Genomic DNA, 19366 nt, shown 5'->3' with positions numbered 1-19366 from the left:
TGCTCATTGTTGGAGTAAGAAAAAAACACCCTTTTGCGGCCTGTCTGAGAAATGTGGCTTTTCTCCATCAATGTATTTCTATTTTCAAAAATTACAACTATGGAACGTTCAAACTAAACTAGACTTCTCTTGCAGTGTCCAAAAGATTGATCTACACTTAACTTCCTGAATCTAATTCTCTAAATGTGTCCTCAGGTCTTGAGAATAATACAGCCAATAATCAGTGGTTTTAAATTCAAGGTTGACCGACTTAGCACCTTTATTTAAGGGTTCCAATAATTTCTGTGGATTTTTCATTGGTCGCCAAGCTACATAGGGTTTACTAGTATTTTGGCTCCATGAGTTTAAGCATGCAGCCTGCTGGGCTGCCCTCTATGCTAAAGTCACTGACTCCAGGTTATACCCGGGAGCTGGAGATCTCCGCTTCTTTCTGGCAGACCCAGTATAAACCATTGATGCAACGTGAGGATACTATGGAGCCGCTGTTCATTGCTCCACACCGATCTCCGTCAGCAGGGCCTGTGACAGGGAACCTGTAGAGAGAGAGACAGTAATGTGAGGGGCAGCTCAGTGCAAAAATAACTTCCTAGGCAATTAACATTTTTTGTATATTGCTATGTAAAGCGTGTCCAAGTAGTATAGCCAAGAACAGTATTTAAAAATATCGCATAAATGTTTATTGTTAATATGATTCTCACAGAATCACGGGCAAAATCAATAAAAAAAGCAATTCAACAATGCATTTGTACATAGTATAGACATTCAATGTATTAATATTCATTAAACAACAGTTAAAAGTAGAAACAAATCTGTGGCCATATGATCATCTTCTACGTGCGTTTCGGCGAAAAGTACGCCTTCGTCAGGAAATGCCACAATTCTTCAAGATGTGGTCTAGCAAATGGATAACGGGTGAAGGGTTTGTCTGGAGGTAGTGTGAACGGTCTGATAATTGATGTAATGCCTTTAACCATGTGGTTTCACAGTAAATAAAAAGAACGTTGCCGGGTATTACTGGTGGTGGTCATAAAGCCTGTTCTATCTGTTAAAATGGATTTTCACATGTGTCGATCAAATAACTTGAATGAACGGAGTGTTCATTCATGGGTTCAAGATATATTCTTTGTGCAGCAAAATTCTTTTGTTGTGTGAATCCGATGAAGGATTGCCACAGATGATAATTAAAATGGTGCCGTATGGATGACGGGCGTCTGGTTTTAGGGACAGATATCCTGATCTGCGGCGTGATGGAATGCCGATTGCTTCTTTGTGAACGTTTACTCAGCTGTGGATAATGCCGATAAGCGAGGGGCAGCTGTCAATGATAATAATGCAGACGTTTACAACAAAATAATAGACTGCAGACATGCGTTATAAGAAATGCTTTAGTGAAGAATGTCTACAGCAAAAGTTGCCCACCTGCATATGTCACAATGCAGTTAAAGATGCACACGTGTTCAATAAAAAGTTTTTGGTGCCCTGTTAAAGAATTCAATCTTCAGACATGAAGTCATTCTTTCTCGCTGAACTAATTATACATTGAACTACAGTAATTCAAATATAAATAAAACTATCCCTTGATCGTGAGAACACCTCTGTCTCCCGTGGTATTCCTCTTGCAAATAAAGGTGCATGAAGGTGAGGGTTTGACATGGACCTCTGCTGTGAAAACCAATTACTGTATGAAGCAAAAACTGGTTTGACCTGCAAAGTCCGTAAGTATGAACTAAAACACGAAGGGGCATATTCTCAAGGACTTTTCACCGAGATATCGGCACTTCATCGCAGTCAAAGTCGCGATAAATTATCACCCCATTCACAAGCAGGTGCTAACAGTCCATATCACCAGTTTACCCGCGATAGCAGCCGCAAAAAACATCGCCACAGACTTATTGGCCCTGAGCAATCGGGTTTTGTGAAAGGTCAACTATCATCCGATAATTCTAGAGTCTTTTTCAACATCCTCAGCAAATCTTCCTCTCTTGACTGCCCTATTGCTGCTATAGCTTTAGATGCAGAGAAAGCTTTCAACAGGATTGGATGGGATTTCATGTTCCAAGCTTTAAAATGGATTGAGTTTCCTCCAAAATGAATTATTTATCTCCGTATTCAGGTCCCACGGCATCTATTTTTTTTAACAGCAGGATTTCAGATTATTTTCCTCTCTTCAGAGGAGTGAGACAAGGATGTCCTTTATCACCTTTATTATTTGTAATAGCATTAGAGCCCTTTTTAACAAAGATCAGACAAGATGCTCAAATTACAGGTTTTCAACTTGATTCTTACCAAGTCAAAATGTCGGTATATGCAGATGATATTCTTTTATATTGCTCTAATCCTGCAACGTCCATCCCCTCCTTTCTCAATGAGTTTGATATTTTTCTCAACTTTCTGGCTACCGCCTTAATCCAGATAAATGTCAGATCTTTCCTCTTAAAGTGTTATGCCTTACACATTATTTTATACATACTGGTTTTTATTGGCAACCGTCTAAAATAAAATATTTAGGCCTGTGGTTCACTTCGAATATTTCAGAAACACTGAAACTAAACTTTGATCATATCACCACAAGTCTAAATGACAATATTGTTCGTTGGCATCCTCTTTTTCTTTCTTGGTGGGGATGTCTTGACTCGATCAAGATGATGCTTTCTCCTTTGATTCTAAACCTTCTTTCAATGGTACCTGTACATATTTCTGGATTTTATTTTTAAAAAATGGATTCTCTTTTAACAAAATTTGTCTGGAAAGGCAAACTCCCTCGGATAGCTTTATCCTCCTTAAGAAAGACAAATCTAATGGTGGCCTTAAATTCCCTGATTTCAAATCTTATCATTATGCTTTCTCCTTAAAACAATCGTCTTGTTGGCTTTCCATTGAACCTTGTACCCATCCCCCTATTTGGATTTCTATAGAAAAGTTTTTTGTATCCCCTTTTGATTTTAAGGAGACTCTTGCCTTTACTAACAATATACCCTCTTTTCACCCTCCTGTTATTTCCCATGCTCACAAAATTCTCATCCCTCTTCTACCATCCTCTTATCCTTCCCCTGCTTCTCTAGATCAACAACCCATTTGACACAATAACTTATTGCGTATAAAAAATCGCACCATTTACTAGTAATCTTGGAGATGCAAAGGGTTGTTTTGGATTTCGCAACTATTATCCAATGACATTCCTCTATCCTTTGCTGATCTTCAAACCACATTTTTGTTACCATCGTCTTTTAAATCACAATATAATCTTTTACTACCTCCTCTTAATTAATACCTTCTCTCTCTATCATCTGCTCCTAAGCCATCCATGATATGTTCGGCTCTTTTTCCCATAGTAATTTCTTACCCTTCTGCTTCCTCTATTTATAAGCACTTATTTTCTTCATCAGACAGAAATAAAACAAAGACTGAATTGGCGTGGGACAAGGATCTAGCACAGTGCTTGTCGACCCTTATTTGGGATAAACTGTGGTTTAAAATTCACAAAACATCTAGAGCTGCTAATACCTCTCAAACCCTTTATTTTGTATATCAACGTCTCTTATTTACTCCTGCAATATTAGCATCCTTTTCTTCAAACACTTCATCTACTTGTTGGTCCTGCCCTTGCACATCTGCTGACTTAAAACACATGCTTTTTGATTGTCCCACTATTTCTCACTTCTGCCAACTAGTTTGGAATCAAATTAATAAAATCTCTAAAACTAGTATCCCTTTCTCCCTTTCTAATGTTTTCTTAGGCTCCTTATGACCTCAATGGCCCCAATCGCCTTCCAATGTTAAATTAATAGATGTATTCCTAGCAATAGTCTTACATTTTATAACCTCAAATTGGAAACAAGCAGACAAAGTCACCTTTAGGGATTGATGGAATGCAGTATGTTTCCATCACAGACTTGATACTAATTATGTCACCCTCATATCTTTTTCTATTAAAAGAGATCTTTTGTGGCTCCCTTTGACTAACTACTTAACCTCGGTCACTTCGCCTATTGTTCCACTTGTCAATACCTCGGATGAAGTCCAGAAACCACCATAAATGCATCGCATTGTCTTTTTCTTTCTTAAAATAACAAATCACTATTAACTCTTACTTATGTATTTTATACCAGAGTATGTTATTGATCCCTTGATGTTTTTTATGCTTACAGAGACTATTTCCATATGTTATTTTTCTTCTAGTGTTATAAAGTTATGATACATTCATCATCCCTTGTTTTTCTCTCCTTTCCTTCCCCTTCTTTCACTCCTTTTCTTTTCACGCAGCATGTTTCATGATAGCTATGGTACTTTGGTTTTTATCGTTTTCTTTATAATATTTATATGTAATTAAGATATTATACTTATTGTACATGCTGTTTTTTCTTCTATTATCCTTTTTGCTTAATAAACTTAAACTTTAAAAAAAACTGCCAGTGGCCACATATTTTGGTTCGTAGCTAAGACACATTAATGAAAATTAAAGGTAAATTGTGCATTTTTGAGCAAATTGGGTACATGTCATTTCTGACAACTACGAAGGATTTAAAGACAGCATTTCTTTAAAAGGGATTTGGGATTGACCCAAAAGGCATTCTGAAAATCTTAGTGACAACAATTTTTTTCCTCTCCCTCCCGTACCACTGAACGGTACATACAGCTCATGAATGTGGATATCCAGTGCAGACATTCTTTCCATGTATGCTGTTCTTTGCCCAGCACCCTGTACCCTTAGCTGATTAGAACAACTGCATCATATTGTGGAATGAAAGATAACTCATTGATCTGCTGAGCCCGGCCTGAAGAAGTCGAATTATTCAACTGCGAAACACCTCTTACTACCCGATAAAAATGTGACTGTCTTCTGAAAGTCTGTCCTCATGAAAGTCTAACTTACTTATGGGGATAAGAAAACATGCCCACTCTGTCGGGAATGCCATACAAGCATTGATGACAAATTACTGTGGATCAAAAACTGACTTTAAAATCCTATTCTCTTTAATCCACTCTTAATGGGCTATCTTAGTATGTCTGTTAGTTTTCGTGTCTATGTACATGATAGTCAAATTCATGTTTATCAATTAGGCTGTTACTGAACCATAAAGCACAACATTATTGTGTATGAGTTGTTTTTTTTTTGCTAAATAAAATACTGTTGGAAAATTTCTGTCCTATGGTAATGTCATTTATATGATTTGTACTTTGGAGCCTCCACACTTCAACAGTAGGTCTACGGTTCTTGGATGCACATGTGTCGAGAATGAGAGAGGGACTTTGCATCTCTGCAAAGGTAGCAGTATTAAGTGCATGCGGAAGACAGTGTGTGCACTTGCTGGGTCATACCTCTCCTTACCTGTGGCGGGAACCATGGAGATCGCCAGAGGGGAAAGATCTGTGTAGGTGCTGTGTGAGAGCTGCGGTAAGGCAAGCAAGAGCTGAGCAATCATGGCTGCATGAAGAAAGAGTCATCCCAGTGAGTTGCTCAGCACCTTGTCAGGTCGCAAAGAGGTAAAAGAGGAATTCAGACGATGCTGTGACTGAGCGAGGCCTCTGCTTTCTTAGACCTATCCGGCATGACTGCCTCCAGAATGCCTTGTATGTTGTACTCCCAATCCACCACTGAATCTTTTTTATTTTCCAGAAGGCCTCGTAGATGAGGCCGGTGATGGGCTTGACTCCGCCATGGCGAGCCAGGCGGCGAATGGCCGGCTTGGTGATGCCCTGGATGTTGTCCCGGAGCACCTTTCAGTGCCTCTTCCCGCCTTTGCCGCATCCAGACATGTTCTTCTCTCAGTGATGTGAGCAGAAATGATTATTATTATTAGTATATAATAGGGCATGGCAGCTTAGAGGCCAGCAGCCCTTTCTGCACTTGCATGTGTGCACTGCTGAAGCCAGATTTAAAAGTGGCTCTGTGTTGCAGGACTGCTTTTAAAAAGTAAATTGTGCCCAAACTCGACTTTGGTGTTTGGTACACTTAAAAATGGTTGAACTACAAAGTTTGAACATATACAGTATCCTCAGGTTCTCCCCTACGTGTTCCAGAGGTGGGGGATGAGGTATATATAAAGAAGATCCTTTTAAAATGAGTTTTACATGCCCTGGGTAAGTGAAATTGCATTTATCACTCCCCACATTGTGATAAAGTGCTACCCCAAATCGACTTTGGTGGTAGGAGCACTGTGGAGGGAGGATCTGCAATAGTTTTACATATTCAGAATGCCTATAGTCTTCCCTAGGTGTTCCTGGGTGGGGGTCCTGTAGATATATGTCGAGGACTTATAAAATATGTTTTTGTAAGCCCTGGTGCTCGAAAAATGGCCTAAGTCATTTTTCCCATTGCAAATCCCCTGCCACATTAACATGGCAGGATGTTATTAACTAATAACTCTTGATGGGAGAAGACTAAAAGTACCATTCAAAGACTTTCCGGAATGGTATCAATAAACGCAATAAGCTCAACAATATGATATTGCTGAATTACTCCTAAAATTTGTATACAAGAAGTTATAGGACTTTCTTGTTTGTAAGCCCAGATTCAGCCTTCCAGTGGTCTGTCCTGAGTTAAGGGGATTAGCCAAGCTGCTTTGAAGAGGTGATAAAGAGCCCCTGGGACAGTGTTCTGTTACACAGGAATGCCAGAGCAGGGGGAGGAGTCCTAAACAATGGACTTCAAGAGAAGGGGAAGATACTAGTGTCATTTACAACCCCACTCTTTTTAACCCAGCCAAATGCTAGGATTAAGGAAGGAATGATTTGATGCAAGGGGGAGAGACTATGGAGATTAGCCATCCTAGGGGGGTGTTTAGCCAGCTCTTCTCTCCCTGCTGGAAAATCAGACATCACAAATTTGGAAGAATTGGTGCACTCTGTGACAAAATAGTGCCACACTCTACAGGAAGTGGTCAGACCTTTGGGTGGTACCCTGCAGCCCATGGAACAGGAGTGACCTCCTGCTTGACCCAGAGAAGTTGGAATAAGTATCTGAGAAGAGCAGAGCCCCTCATATCTGCTGCTTGAAACTTAAGAAAGCAAGACGGGCCATGCTGGAAGTTTGATGTGCATTTCCTAAAGAACACTCAGAAGACTACACTCTCTACACCATCTGAAACTACAGCCTGTGGATTATGTTACTGTTCAAAGACTAAAGAGTGGACTCCCTGCAAGCTACAGGTTAACAACTCACCTGGAACATCAACCTGGAGAACTACCAGTGGATTTGTAAGGGTTTTGGTCAAGTGGATAGTGGGAACTGAAGTCCTCAACTTTCAAGGACCATCTTGGAGCTTCCAGACCCTTGGAGTGAGTTGAGAAACTTTGGAACCCTTTGGTGAACTTCAGAAAGAAGTTCCAGAATTTTGGAGAACTTTGGAGCAACTTTGGAAAAAAGCTCCAAAAGGGGACCGACTCAACCTGGCCAACCAAGCCGCCATCCTTCAAACGCGAGTCGACCTGCCGTCCAGGTTTGCCCCGCTGAAAAGCTCCGTAGGTCTGTCTTCCAGAGATTGACCGGAAGTAGTCGAAATCTGAGGCAGGCGATCCCTCACCGAATCCGGCTTGGTGAAGAGCATCAAGGGACCCCACAAGAAAAAGCTCTGTAAAACTTTCTAAGTCCAAACGAAGAAAAGGTGACTGGGAGCAACCACGAAAGCCAAGCCGCCTGCCTTCATCCGAGTGTCGGCCTGGATTCTTGGTTTGCTCTGATGGAATGCTCCGGAGGTCGGACTTCCATAAGTTTGACCGGGAGCTCGTTGCAATTCAATCCGGCGAACCCTCACCGAAATGAATTAACTTAATTACTGCTCCCTAGGTCTAGCACCATTTTAAATAATCAGTGTTTTAATGGATTTCTTTTAAAAGTTTATGCAGACATTTTTATCCTGACATTGTTATTGTCTTTTTAATGAAATTGTCTTTCTTATACATCATAATTTGATACCCTGTTACATAAATGTATTCTTTTTGCGCCTCTTTAAGATCCTACATCTGAATGAAATTGATCTTTCTCTTAAAACCACCCCATTGTTTACGCATATGCACTTTATTGTTTTTTGTCTCACGGCTAATGTAAAGACCATATACTGTGTGTGTATTGTACAATCATTTCTAGGATGGCGATAAGAGGAGTTGACTTTGCCAACTCAAGATCTCAAGTAGGAAACTTATATTTTCCCCTAAATAATTATTTGGTTTTATATAGCCTAAAGGATACTGTCAACAATTTGTATTTTAGTATCTGTCATTTTTACTTGTTCAAGTGCTGTCCATTCAAAGTCATCAATTGTGTGTCCCTTCTCAATTAAATGGCTACTTGTTTCTAGTCCCTTGTATGTATTAAGACACCTTTTATGTTTTTTGCCTGCTTGTGTGCGAACACGGGTTTTTCAAAGTCTAAGCTGGCAGTGTTTAGAATCCACCAATGTTTGTTTATTGATTTGTTGATGTGATTAAACAGGGGCAATAGGCAGTAACACACACCACCCGTTGATCTTCTTGTTTTTCCGTGTATCGCCTATAATAGGATCTCCATTGTTGTTTCTGGTCCTTTTTTCTAGAGACTTGCTGATTATATTCTTTGGGTATTTACGTCTCCTCACCCCCACACATTATTTTTACTTGCAATTAAACCCCTACTAATGTCTTTAAAAAATGAGGAGAGAAATAAAGTATCATGGTTGAGTAAGAGATTTATAAGGTGGTAATTGGATGACAGATTAATTTTTTTATGGCAGGGTGTCAAAACTCAATACCATTGCTGTTCAATGTGAATAAAGATTATGTACCTGCTTTAGAATATATACTTAATATATATATGTACAAAGCGAGACCCTTAAATAACCCTTACTCCACAGATGTAGTTCATAGCTGAGTCATTACTTGGCAGCATTCATACCTGATATATCTAAGAGTTTAGTTGAGCAATTCAGCTAAATATAATGAGAAATTTATCATAGGCAAAGCAAGATCTGTTTTAGATATTTGGTCCCCCCCATCGCATGGTGGGAAAGGATATAATAATTCAAATGATGCTTGCCCCTGTTGTTAATTATTTAGCAATCGTATTCCAGATTAGAGAAAAAAAATTTAAACATGGACCTAATGAGCACCTCTTTTCTATTATAAGAAACAAAAACCAGAATCTTGATGAAAAGTTTGAGACTAAAGAAAGCTTCTGGATGGCATGCGTTTCTTAAACTTCTTTTTCCATGAACATCTTTTCTACCAGCAGGGCAGCACCTGCTCCCTTAACATGGAATCCAATTACCCAAGGTGACTAGCCACAATATGTTACCCCTAACTCCATAGTAACTGTTTTAATCAATTCTATCCCTTAGTCCCTCACTCTAAGGGGTATATTCTCAAGAACTTGTGATACCTACCGTAAGAGTAGCGTAACGCAACTTTCAACATCGCAGCCTATCGCGGGAAAATAACCCCGTGTTAACGTGGAATTCACAACGCAGAGGTAGCATGCGATACTCACCAGATAACGAGTCAAATGTCAGCGTGAAAATCAACACCACGCCGCAAAAATGCGAACGAAATAAATCATGCAATGAGGCCAATCGTGGTACAAAAAGTAGCAAAAACCAGCCACAGGCCTCCACATCCCATGCGTCTGGCAGGAAAATGCACTATAAAAAACACAGAAACAACACACCAGAAACAAGCCAAAGTACGTAGCAACATGGATGCATCCTGACCCAGCGTAGAGGCCAACGCGAACCCCACAACCCCCACAGACCACCAGCAAGGAACAACGGGGTCGGGGAAGGCCAAGGAGAAGAGGGAGAGGAAGACAGGGTGCAGACCGCAGGTAAACAAGACCAGCATTACGGAGGTGACAGAACACTATCAGCAACTGACCCACAAGCAGACCACCTGGAATGCAGTCGGTGTGCCGAGGAGGCCAATCAAGGAGGCCAAGAGGTGCCAGCATGACGTGACAACCTAAACCAGGCACAATCCCGCTGCCAACAGGAAGGCAGCAACGGCGACAGGAGGTGGCAGTCCAGCGCCACAGGAGGAGCTGGAGGAAACCGAGGCGACAGTCATCATTGTGGAGACGGTGCAAGGAGTAGGGAGTACACAGCTCGAGAGAACCTGACACAACATCAACAGAGAGTGTAATGAACTGGGACTGGGGGGAGGGACGGAGGGAGATGGGCACAATGGCACACATGCACAACGAATCACTGACAGAATATCGAGGGGCTAAATATAGACCTACAAAAATATCGGTGAAAAAATATCGACGACCAGAATATCGAATTCCTATCTACAAACAGGTAAGTACAAAAATATCGAATCCAAAATATTGTTGTAAATAATATAGTTTGTTAAAATATCGAATTTTTTAAATGTCTTAAAAGTAATGTAAAATTAATTAAATAATAAATATAATTAAGTAAAACATACCTAAAAATACATAAATGTCCTTAAAATTAATAAATAATCAATATAATTTAAAAAAAAATAAACATGCATTTTTATTTTTTAATACATATCTATATTAACGTAATATTATTTAAAAATATTCCAGAATTTTTACGTAGGATAGTGGGAGGTAAAGTTTACTATTCCCACTCCAGTGAGTACAACAATAGGGAAAGCGTTGGATAGCGGGAGGGTAAAAATTACTACTCCCACTGCAGTGAGTGCATCAGTAGGGAAATTGTTGGATAGCGGGAGGGTAAAAACTACTATTCCCACTCCAGTGAGTGCAACAGTGGGGAAAGCGTTGGATAGTGGGAGGGTAAACATTACTATCCCCATTCCAGTGAGTGCAACAGTAGGGAAAGTGTTGGATAGCGTAGGGGTAAATATTACTATTCCCACTCCCGTGAGTGCAACAGTAGGGAAAGCATTGGATAGCGGAGGGTAAAAATTACTATTCCCACTCCAGTGAGTGCAACAGTAGGGAAAGCGTTGGATAGCGGGAGGGTAAAAATGACTATTCCCACTCCAGTGAGTGCAACAGTAGGGAAAGTGTTGGATAGCGTAGGGGTAAAAATTACTATTCCCACTGCAGTGAGTGCAACAGAAGGTAAAGCAATGATTTATACTTAAATAAAAATTAAGTAATTATCAATACAAATAAAAAAATTATTAAAATGAATCACCAATTACAACATATTTAATAATTAATTAATTATAAATACCAATAAATATATTTATTCCAAATTAATTACCTATTAATAATTAGTTAACAACAAATTAATGTTCAATACCACAAATTAATAAGTATTAAAGAAATTTCCAATTAACAATTAATTAACAGTAAATTAATTATCATTACACAAAAATAATGTAATAATTAATATATTACAATCCAATTTACTTCACACCCTATTCCCAATAAACCCAAAACCCGCTCCAAATAATAAATTAATACAATTAATGTTATTATCAATTAATCAACTAAAAAAATTAATCACCAATTAATAAAAATGTATTACCAATTAATAATTAATTAACAATAAATTAATTATCAATACCAATAAATAAAAATAAATAATTACTTAATTACAATTAAATTACTTCCCACCCTATTCCCCTATAAACCCACAACCCACTACAGAACTAAAACGCAAAATTAAATTAAAAATAATTAATAATTATTTAAAATTAATATTTAATTTACTATAATTAAATTACTTCTCACCCTATTCCCCTATAAACCCACAACCCACTACGGAATTAAATTACGCAAAAATTAAACAACATAAAATGTATTACTTTTAAAAAATTCAAACATACATTACAAAAATATTACATACTTTTAACACATATACTAACATTTAAAACAGTATAAACAAATTCGATATTTTTAACAACTATATTATGACTGTCGATATTACTAACTTCGCGATTATTACAATCGATATTTCTTACCTGAATTTCGATATTCTGTACCACTATATTTTTGTAACTCAATATTTTGTCCACTCGATATTTGAAACTCGATATTTTGGCAATTTGATATTAAAAATTCAATATTGTGACCATGCACAACGAGGTGTAGCACACTGCACACCCACAATTTCCCAGGATCATGTCCCTGATCCCCTTGGCACACTACAGCACACCCACATTGATGACAACATGGTACAATGCGCATTGCCGACACTGAAGGACAGAGGACACAACTGGCTCCACACATGCACAGAAACATGCCTACTACATCTGACAGAGCTGGAAACTGTGAAATGGAAATGTAGGCGTACGACCTCACATCCATCATGTAGTCCAAATGTACGCTGTCCCAAAGAAGAATCCAGCATCTCCCAAACAGTCACAATGTACATTGCCATACAGTCTGCATGTAAACCAGAACAATGCGCCAACATACACGTCAACACAATGTCAACATGCATCTCCCCTTCACATTGCAGAGGGGCACACAGCACCTCCAGCATAGCACAGAAGACAACACATCTGTGATGCCGTAGAGGACCACCACACCATCGACACAGACGCCCTACAACAGCCCATGGATATCCCACGCAACCCACCTCGAGGACCTGGACAGCCAAGCTACTCAGAGGAGAACACAGAGCCTGAAACAGACCACACAGCAGGAAGCACCCGCAAGCACAGCTGGCTCACGACACTTCAACCACCTACAATGGCAGCCCAATGCCATGTGTCAGCACACCAAAAGGAGGTGACCCAACAGATGTGGTTTGGGGCCGAACCCATGGAATGCGAACTAGAACACATACGTAGGTGTCTATCACCCTTCAGGGACCACCCACATCCCACAAAGGAGACCCACACTGCCATAGAAACACATACAGTACAGACACATGCCCAGGGGCGCACAAATAGCAGTCACACACCCATGTTGGCTCTGCGTATGACGGCCTTGGCCACACCCCTTATGAATTGAGTGGGTGACGACAAAGCTACATGTCCAAGCTCCAACCTGCTGACTGCATTGACATGTCTGCTTCCGATGTACCCAGCACAATGTAATGTCGTAGGTCCCAGGGCCCTCATGCATACAACAAGACCACAGGGACACACGCATATATCATGTTGAACTGGCTAAGGGCACATGCGCCCGGCCCCTTTATTGGCAGGGCCACATGTACAGTGACGCCTGTGCTGGATGTGTGTGGGGTGAGTGTAAGCAGAATGCTTGGTGCTGGCAACCACTTGAGCATTGGACACAAGTGCAACAGAAACAGAAAACACATGCCTAACAGAGTCAACTGCTGAGCAACATGGAGGGAGCAGGAGAAAGTCCAGGGGACAGCCAGCATGCCAACAGAAGTGTCCGTGAGTTGCAGTGCACTGGGGTTGGGGCACTAGAGATGAGCACGCTCATGTGAAGAAACAGTCTTGGATTGTGTTCCTTCTATATATTCCTCTTGCAGATGAAGTGGAGTGTGTTAGACCTGCATCATCTTCCCCATCAAAGTCCCAGGGTTCCCACACTGTTTGAGGTGACATTGCTACGCAACCTCTCCACAGCACAAAACTCAATCAGTAACGGACAATGGCTTGCGGTGCACTGAGTTACTGGCACCTGAAGTGCTGAGCAGGGTATCAGGCCGATGATGTCATCCACGACCGGTCTGGGCAACTCCGTAAGTCTGTCAGGACCACCGTTTCGACTCTGGCAGATGGCGGTTGAAGGTGGTCCTTGCGGAGGTGGCGTGTGCCTCCTGCAGTGATGCGACGTTCGGGCCTCGATTTGAAGTGTGATCCCTGGTGGGACGCAGTTGGGGCCGGAGGCTGCATACAGCGCAGGGTCACAGAGACATGGCCCTGGCGTTAATGACCCCAAGGCCATCACTTCAGGGGCCATCCAATATCTCAGAAGAAGGGGTCCAGGACCGGACCAGCACAGAGTTAGTGGCCCTGGATGCACTGTTGCAATTGTTAAGTTGATTGCAACTCAGTGAGCGGAGATGAGGAAGACACATTCTCAAAAGCTATGATGATTACTAATAAAGAACAAGCATTGGCATAGCCAATAGGTCTCGCCTTTGGAACCTTATAAGTGTTTAGTTATCCAGCACAATATCCTTGGTGCAACAACATCAAGTGTTGCATGGCTAAACACTTATAAGGTCCCAAAGGCGAGACCTATTAGCTAAGCCAATGCTTGTTTTGAGTGAGTGGCTCGTGCAGGTATGCCACTGTGAGGTAGAGATGCTGCAAGTGCTTTTACAGGAGCCCCTGTGACATTGCGCCTCTTCAAAAAGTATCTTGGGTCTGGTGTAATACTTCTAGACCTATTCCCATCTTCTCGCACCCAATGCATCCTTAAATGTCCCATGTACAGCCGGGGTTGACACTCCTATTACCCCTGCCCTCTAGCGACACTTTACCTGTCACTGATGGTGGTGGACGTGGTGGTGGTGGACGTAGTTGTGGTGGTGGTGGATGTGGTGGTGGTGGACGTGGTGGTGGTGGACCTAGTGGTGGTGGTGGATGTGGTGGTGGTGGACATGGTGCTGGTGGACATGGTGGGGGTGGTGGACGTGGTGGTGGTGAACGTGGTGGTGGTGGTGGATGTGGTAGTGGATGTGGTAGAGGTGGATGTGGGGGTGGTTGACATGATGGTGGTGGACGTGGTGGTGGGGGTGGACATGGTGGTGGATGTGGTGGTGGTGGAGGATGTGGTGGTGGACATGCTGGTGATGGACGTGGTGGTGGACATTGTGGTGGTTGTGGACGTGGTGGTGGACGTGGTGGACGTGGCGGTTGGGGACGTGGTGGTGGTAGACATGGTGGTGGTAATGTAGTGTAGTTCCTATTTCCCTTACAGGCTCTGCTCATTGGAATCATATACACTATTGTCTTAGCATAGGACTAAGGTCAGTATGCCCTTATCGAGTATATTAGACTTAATCACTTTTTGTGCCAGCTAACTCAGAGGTCACTAGAAACTTCTCGAATGAACAAGAAGGGATTAGTTTCTGACAACCGCATAAACATGACAACTTTGTTTCCCTTTAGAATTGGAACAGTTCTCAGAATCGTGGAAACAATAGATAATAGTTTCACTCAGTCAATCATGCATGCTTAGTTTCATCAGAGTTACACGGAAAGAATAGAAGGGCGTTTTAAAAAAATGATTTATTGAACAGTCTTGATTCTCGTGTAAGAGACATGAGCTGCTACAATCGTTAGACAGTATGCAAGATATAAGATGTACAGTGTGAGCAGTAAAAATAGGTAATACTGCAATAGCATTATCTTTTAGCTATGACATATATATACATAAATAACACAGGCTAAAATTTGAATACTCGTCTGGTGCTTCTAAATAGTTCTACCCCAGTGTACCTAACCTAAGTGTAGTACGAGGCAAGAAGTAGGTGTCGCTTTCTATAGTTTAGTTTAGCTATCGTTGGTATGCCAAGAGTCAATCAATCAAGAATCTTTATTTCGGCTGAAACGGCTACACAGATAAAAAATACAGTACAAGCCATTAGATAAAAAGAGACAAACATTACAATGTGAAAAACGGGCAGTTATTCTGGTTAAAACAGCAATACAGTACATACAGCGCTCCACTTTCCCCCTAGACTTCTTCAGTAGATCAGAAAGCACGTCTAAAATTATGTAATTTGCTAAAAGTGCGTGTGTAATATATAGGGGACGCAGGGCCTAGCGTCTATAATGAGTCAGATTCAATAACGTACATATGCATTATGTAAACAGCCAAAGGTTGTTAAAGTGCTCCAGTATCATAAAAAAGGGAGGAAAAAAAACATTCGTAATACACAGTTCACATATCCCCTCTTGTGTTCCTAAAGCGCATCGCTACTCTTAGAAAGTTTACAGTACAATGCAATTTTAAAATATCTGCAGAAAGTTTCAGGTACAGTAAAGCTACATTGGCCTGTCTAGAACCAGCCTTTTTTAAAACTCTTTTTAAAAATGTTTTCCTTGGGAGCATATAATACGGGCATAACAGCACGAAGTGAAGGGTGTCCTGCGGAGATCGGAGATCGCAGCCGCAGGGACCCTTCTGCTCCACCGTTTTAGTAAAACCTGCAGGCACCGCTAGGCTATGATGTATGGAGTTCAACCTGAAGCGTGTCATAAGGTACCTATCCTGGGCACTATGGATGAGATACAGGTAAGGTTCAATGCCCGGGCAAGATTCCGTCAGTATGTGGCTTCCCACTGCAGGTTTTGTTATCTCTTGGTCTTCCCTGATAGAACCCAGTAAATTCAAAAGCTCCCCTTTAACAATGGTCTTATCCTTTGCCAAGTTTTTGGTAGGGTGAGTAAAAAGTTGCAGGTGACCCGTGGCCTTAAGAGAATCTCTAACATATTTAAGCCATGGGATATTCCTCCCTTTGTCCCGTACCAGGCAGTCCTGAATGATATCTCTTGTCAGGGCCGCCTCTGGGTTAGACCAGATCTTAATCCAGCAGCTAACCGGTTTTAATTTTATTCTGTCCTCGATGTGGGCAACACCCAGCTCTTCATGTACAATAAATCCAGGGGTACTTTGTGGCACTTTCAGCAGTCTTCTTAAAAGTTTATTCTCTTCGGTATGGAGCGACTTTGTATCCACAAAGCCCCAGACCTCACGGCCGTAGAGAACTTTGGCGGAACATATTGGTGCCGATCACGATCCGGTAAAAAATTCCCCCGTGCGACTCGTATCGGGTCTTTTTACCGTACGAATCGTACAAGTGCCGTACGAACTGGCAATCACGATTCGCATGGTAAAAAGTCCATACGAACCGCACCGGGAATCATTCCCCACACGTCCTCGGGTCGGAAAATGTGTCCGACACGTCCTCGGACGATTTACCTTACAAACGTAAAAATCCAAGTCCGACCGAGGAATCACGATCCATCCCGTGCGTCCGAGCCTACAACCGTATGGAAAAAACACCGTCCGCACCGAACACCTATAGCAACCATGGAGACATGTGCCCGCATACGCGCCCAACACTCCCCCCAGCCCCCGTACGTCCGACACGTACCCCCCGTATATGTATACCCCCACCCGTCTAGGTACACCCCAGTACGTTCCAGTCGTACCCCCACCCCAGTACGTGTCGTACCACCGTCAATGTACACCCCCCCACCCCTGTACGTGTCGTACCACCGTCTATGTACACCCCAGTACGTTCCAGTCGCACCCCCACCCCAGTACGTGTCGTACCCCCCGTGTACCTACACCCCAGTACGTTCGAGCCACACCCCCACCCCAGTACGTGTCATAGCCCCGTCTACCTACACCCCAGTACGTTCCAGTCGTACCCCCACCCCAGTACGTGTCGTATCCCCCGTGTACCTACACCCCAGTACGTTCGAGCCACACCCCCACCCCAGTACGTGTCATAGCCCCGTCTACCTACACCCCAGTACGTTCCAGTCGTACCCCCACCCCAGTACGTGTCGTACCCCCCGTGTACCTACACCCCAGTACGTTTGAGCCACACCCCCACCCCAGTACGTGTCATAGCCCCGTCTACCCACACCCCAGTACGTTCCAGTAGTACACCCACCACAGTACGTGTCGTACCACCGTGTACCTACACCCCAGTACGTTCCAGTCGTACCCCCACCCCAGTACGTGTCGTACCACCGTCAATGTACACCCCCCACCCCTGTACGTGTCGTACCACCGTCAATGTACACCCCCCCACCCCTGTACGTGTCGTACCACCGTCTATGTACACCCCAGTACGTTCCAGTCATACCCCCACCCCAGTACGTGTCGTACCACCGTCAATGTACACCCCCCACCCCTGTACGTGTCGTACCACCGTCAATGTACACCCCCCCACCCCTGTACGTGTCGTACCACCGTCTATGTACACCCCAGTACGTTCCAGTCGTACCCCCACCCCAGTACGTGTCGTACCACCGTCAATGTACACCCCCCCACCCCTGTACGTGTCGTACCACCGTCAATGTACACCCCCCCACCCCTGTACGTGTCGTACCCCCCGTGTACCTACACCCCAGTACGTGTGAGCCACACCCCCACCCCAGGACGTGTCATAGCCCCGTCCACCCACACCCCAGTACGTTCCTGTTGTACCCCCACCCCAGTACGTGTCGTACCACCGTCAATGTACACCCCCCCACCCCAGTACGTGTCGTACCACCGTCCATGTACACCCCCCCCCGTACGTGTCGTACCCCCCGTGTACCTACACCCCAGTACGTGCAAGCCACACCCCCACCCCAGGACGTGTCATAGCCCCGTCTACCCACACCCCAGTACGTTCCAGTCGTACCCCCACCCCAGTACGTGTCGTACCACCGTCAATGTACACCCCCCCACCCCAGTACGTGTCGTACCACCGTCCATGTACACCCCCCCCCCTGTACGTGTCGTACCCCCCGTGTACCTACACCCCAGTACGTGCGAGCCACACCCCCACCCCAGGACGTGTCATAGCCCCGTCTACCCACACCCCAGTACGTTCCTGTTGTACCCCCACCCCAGTACGTGTCGTACCACCATCAATGTACACCCCCCCACCCCAGTACGTGTCGTACCCCCGTGTACCCACACCCCAGTACGTGCGAGCCACACCCCCACCCCAGGACGTGTCATAGCCCCGTCCACCCACACCCCAGTACGTTCCAGTCGTACCCCCACCCCAGTACGTGTCGTACCACCGTCAATGTACACCCCCCCACCCCAGTACGTGTCGTACCACCGTCCATGTACACCCCCCCCCCTGTACGTGTCGTACCCCCCGTGTACCTACACCCCAGTACGTGCGAGCCACACCCCCACCCCAGGACGTGTCATAGCCCCGTCTACCCACACCCCAGTACGTTCCAGTCGTACCCCCACCCCAGTACGTTCCTGGCGCACCCCCAACACAACCTCCTAAGTACGGAGCGCACCCCATGCCCCAACATCACAACCGCATGTACGAGTCGTACAAAGCCACACACAAGGACCAAATCGTACAACCAAATGGCCCATGTACACACCGTACACACGCTCAAAACGCACGTACACAACAAGGACAAAACAAAACAACTCAACAATACACCATTCGAAAGGCACACAGCCACTAAACATGGCCAACAACCACTAAAATAACACAATCACTGACCTGCAACTGTCAAAAACAAACAGAGGCCCAATACACCACCACTCCTTATAACACACCCACCCAAAATTCAAACACTGCCACACCCACCCATGGACCAATAAAAAGGGCCCACACACACAAACCATGAGCCTTTGCAACAGACCCACTGCTGCCAGACACCACAGAACCAGACTACAAGCGACACCACATCTTACACTTGCACACCTTCACACGACCACCCTCACAAACACCCTCTCATCACATTCACACACACACACAACCATCCACACCCCCCCCCAACATCCACACACCCCCCACACCCACACCATCCCCACCCACACCCC

The 19366-nt window shown here is 43.7% G+C and overlaps 1 protein-coding gene across 2 annotated transcripts in view; it reads right to left on the bottom strand.

Annotated features, from left to right (window-relative positions):
* Positions 1 to 231: 231 nt before the first annotated feature.
* The window catches only part of LOC146812984 (killer cell lectin-like receptor subfamily B member 1B allele A), an 866152-nt gene continuing 847017 nt past the window's right edge, over positions 232 to 19366 (bottom strand). For both annotated transcript variants that reach the window (XM_085620007.1, XM_085620008.1), the window contains exon 8: positions 232 to 533. In XM_085620007.1, the coding sequence (XP_085476133.1) occupies positions 398 to 533 (136 nt within the window). In that variant the 3' untranslated portion in view covers positions 232 to 397. The remainder of the gene's footprint in view (positions 534 to 19366) is intronic.

The sequence above is a fragment of the Triturus cristatus genome, chromosome 7, assembly GCF_964204655.1.
Source record: "Triturus cristatus chromosome 7, aTriCri1.1, whole genome shotgun sequence".
In the NCBI taxonomy this organism is placed as follows: Eukaryota; Metazoa; Chordata; class Amphibia; order Caudata; family Salamandridae; genus Triturus; species Triturus cristatus.
Note: the sequence above shows the minus strand (reverse complement) of the source record. Positions and strands in the feature narration are given on the sequence as shown.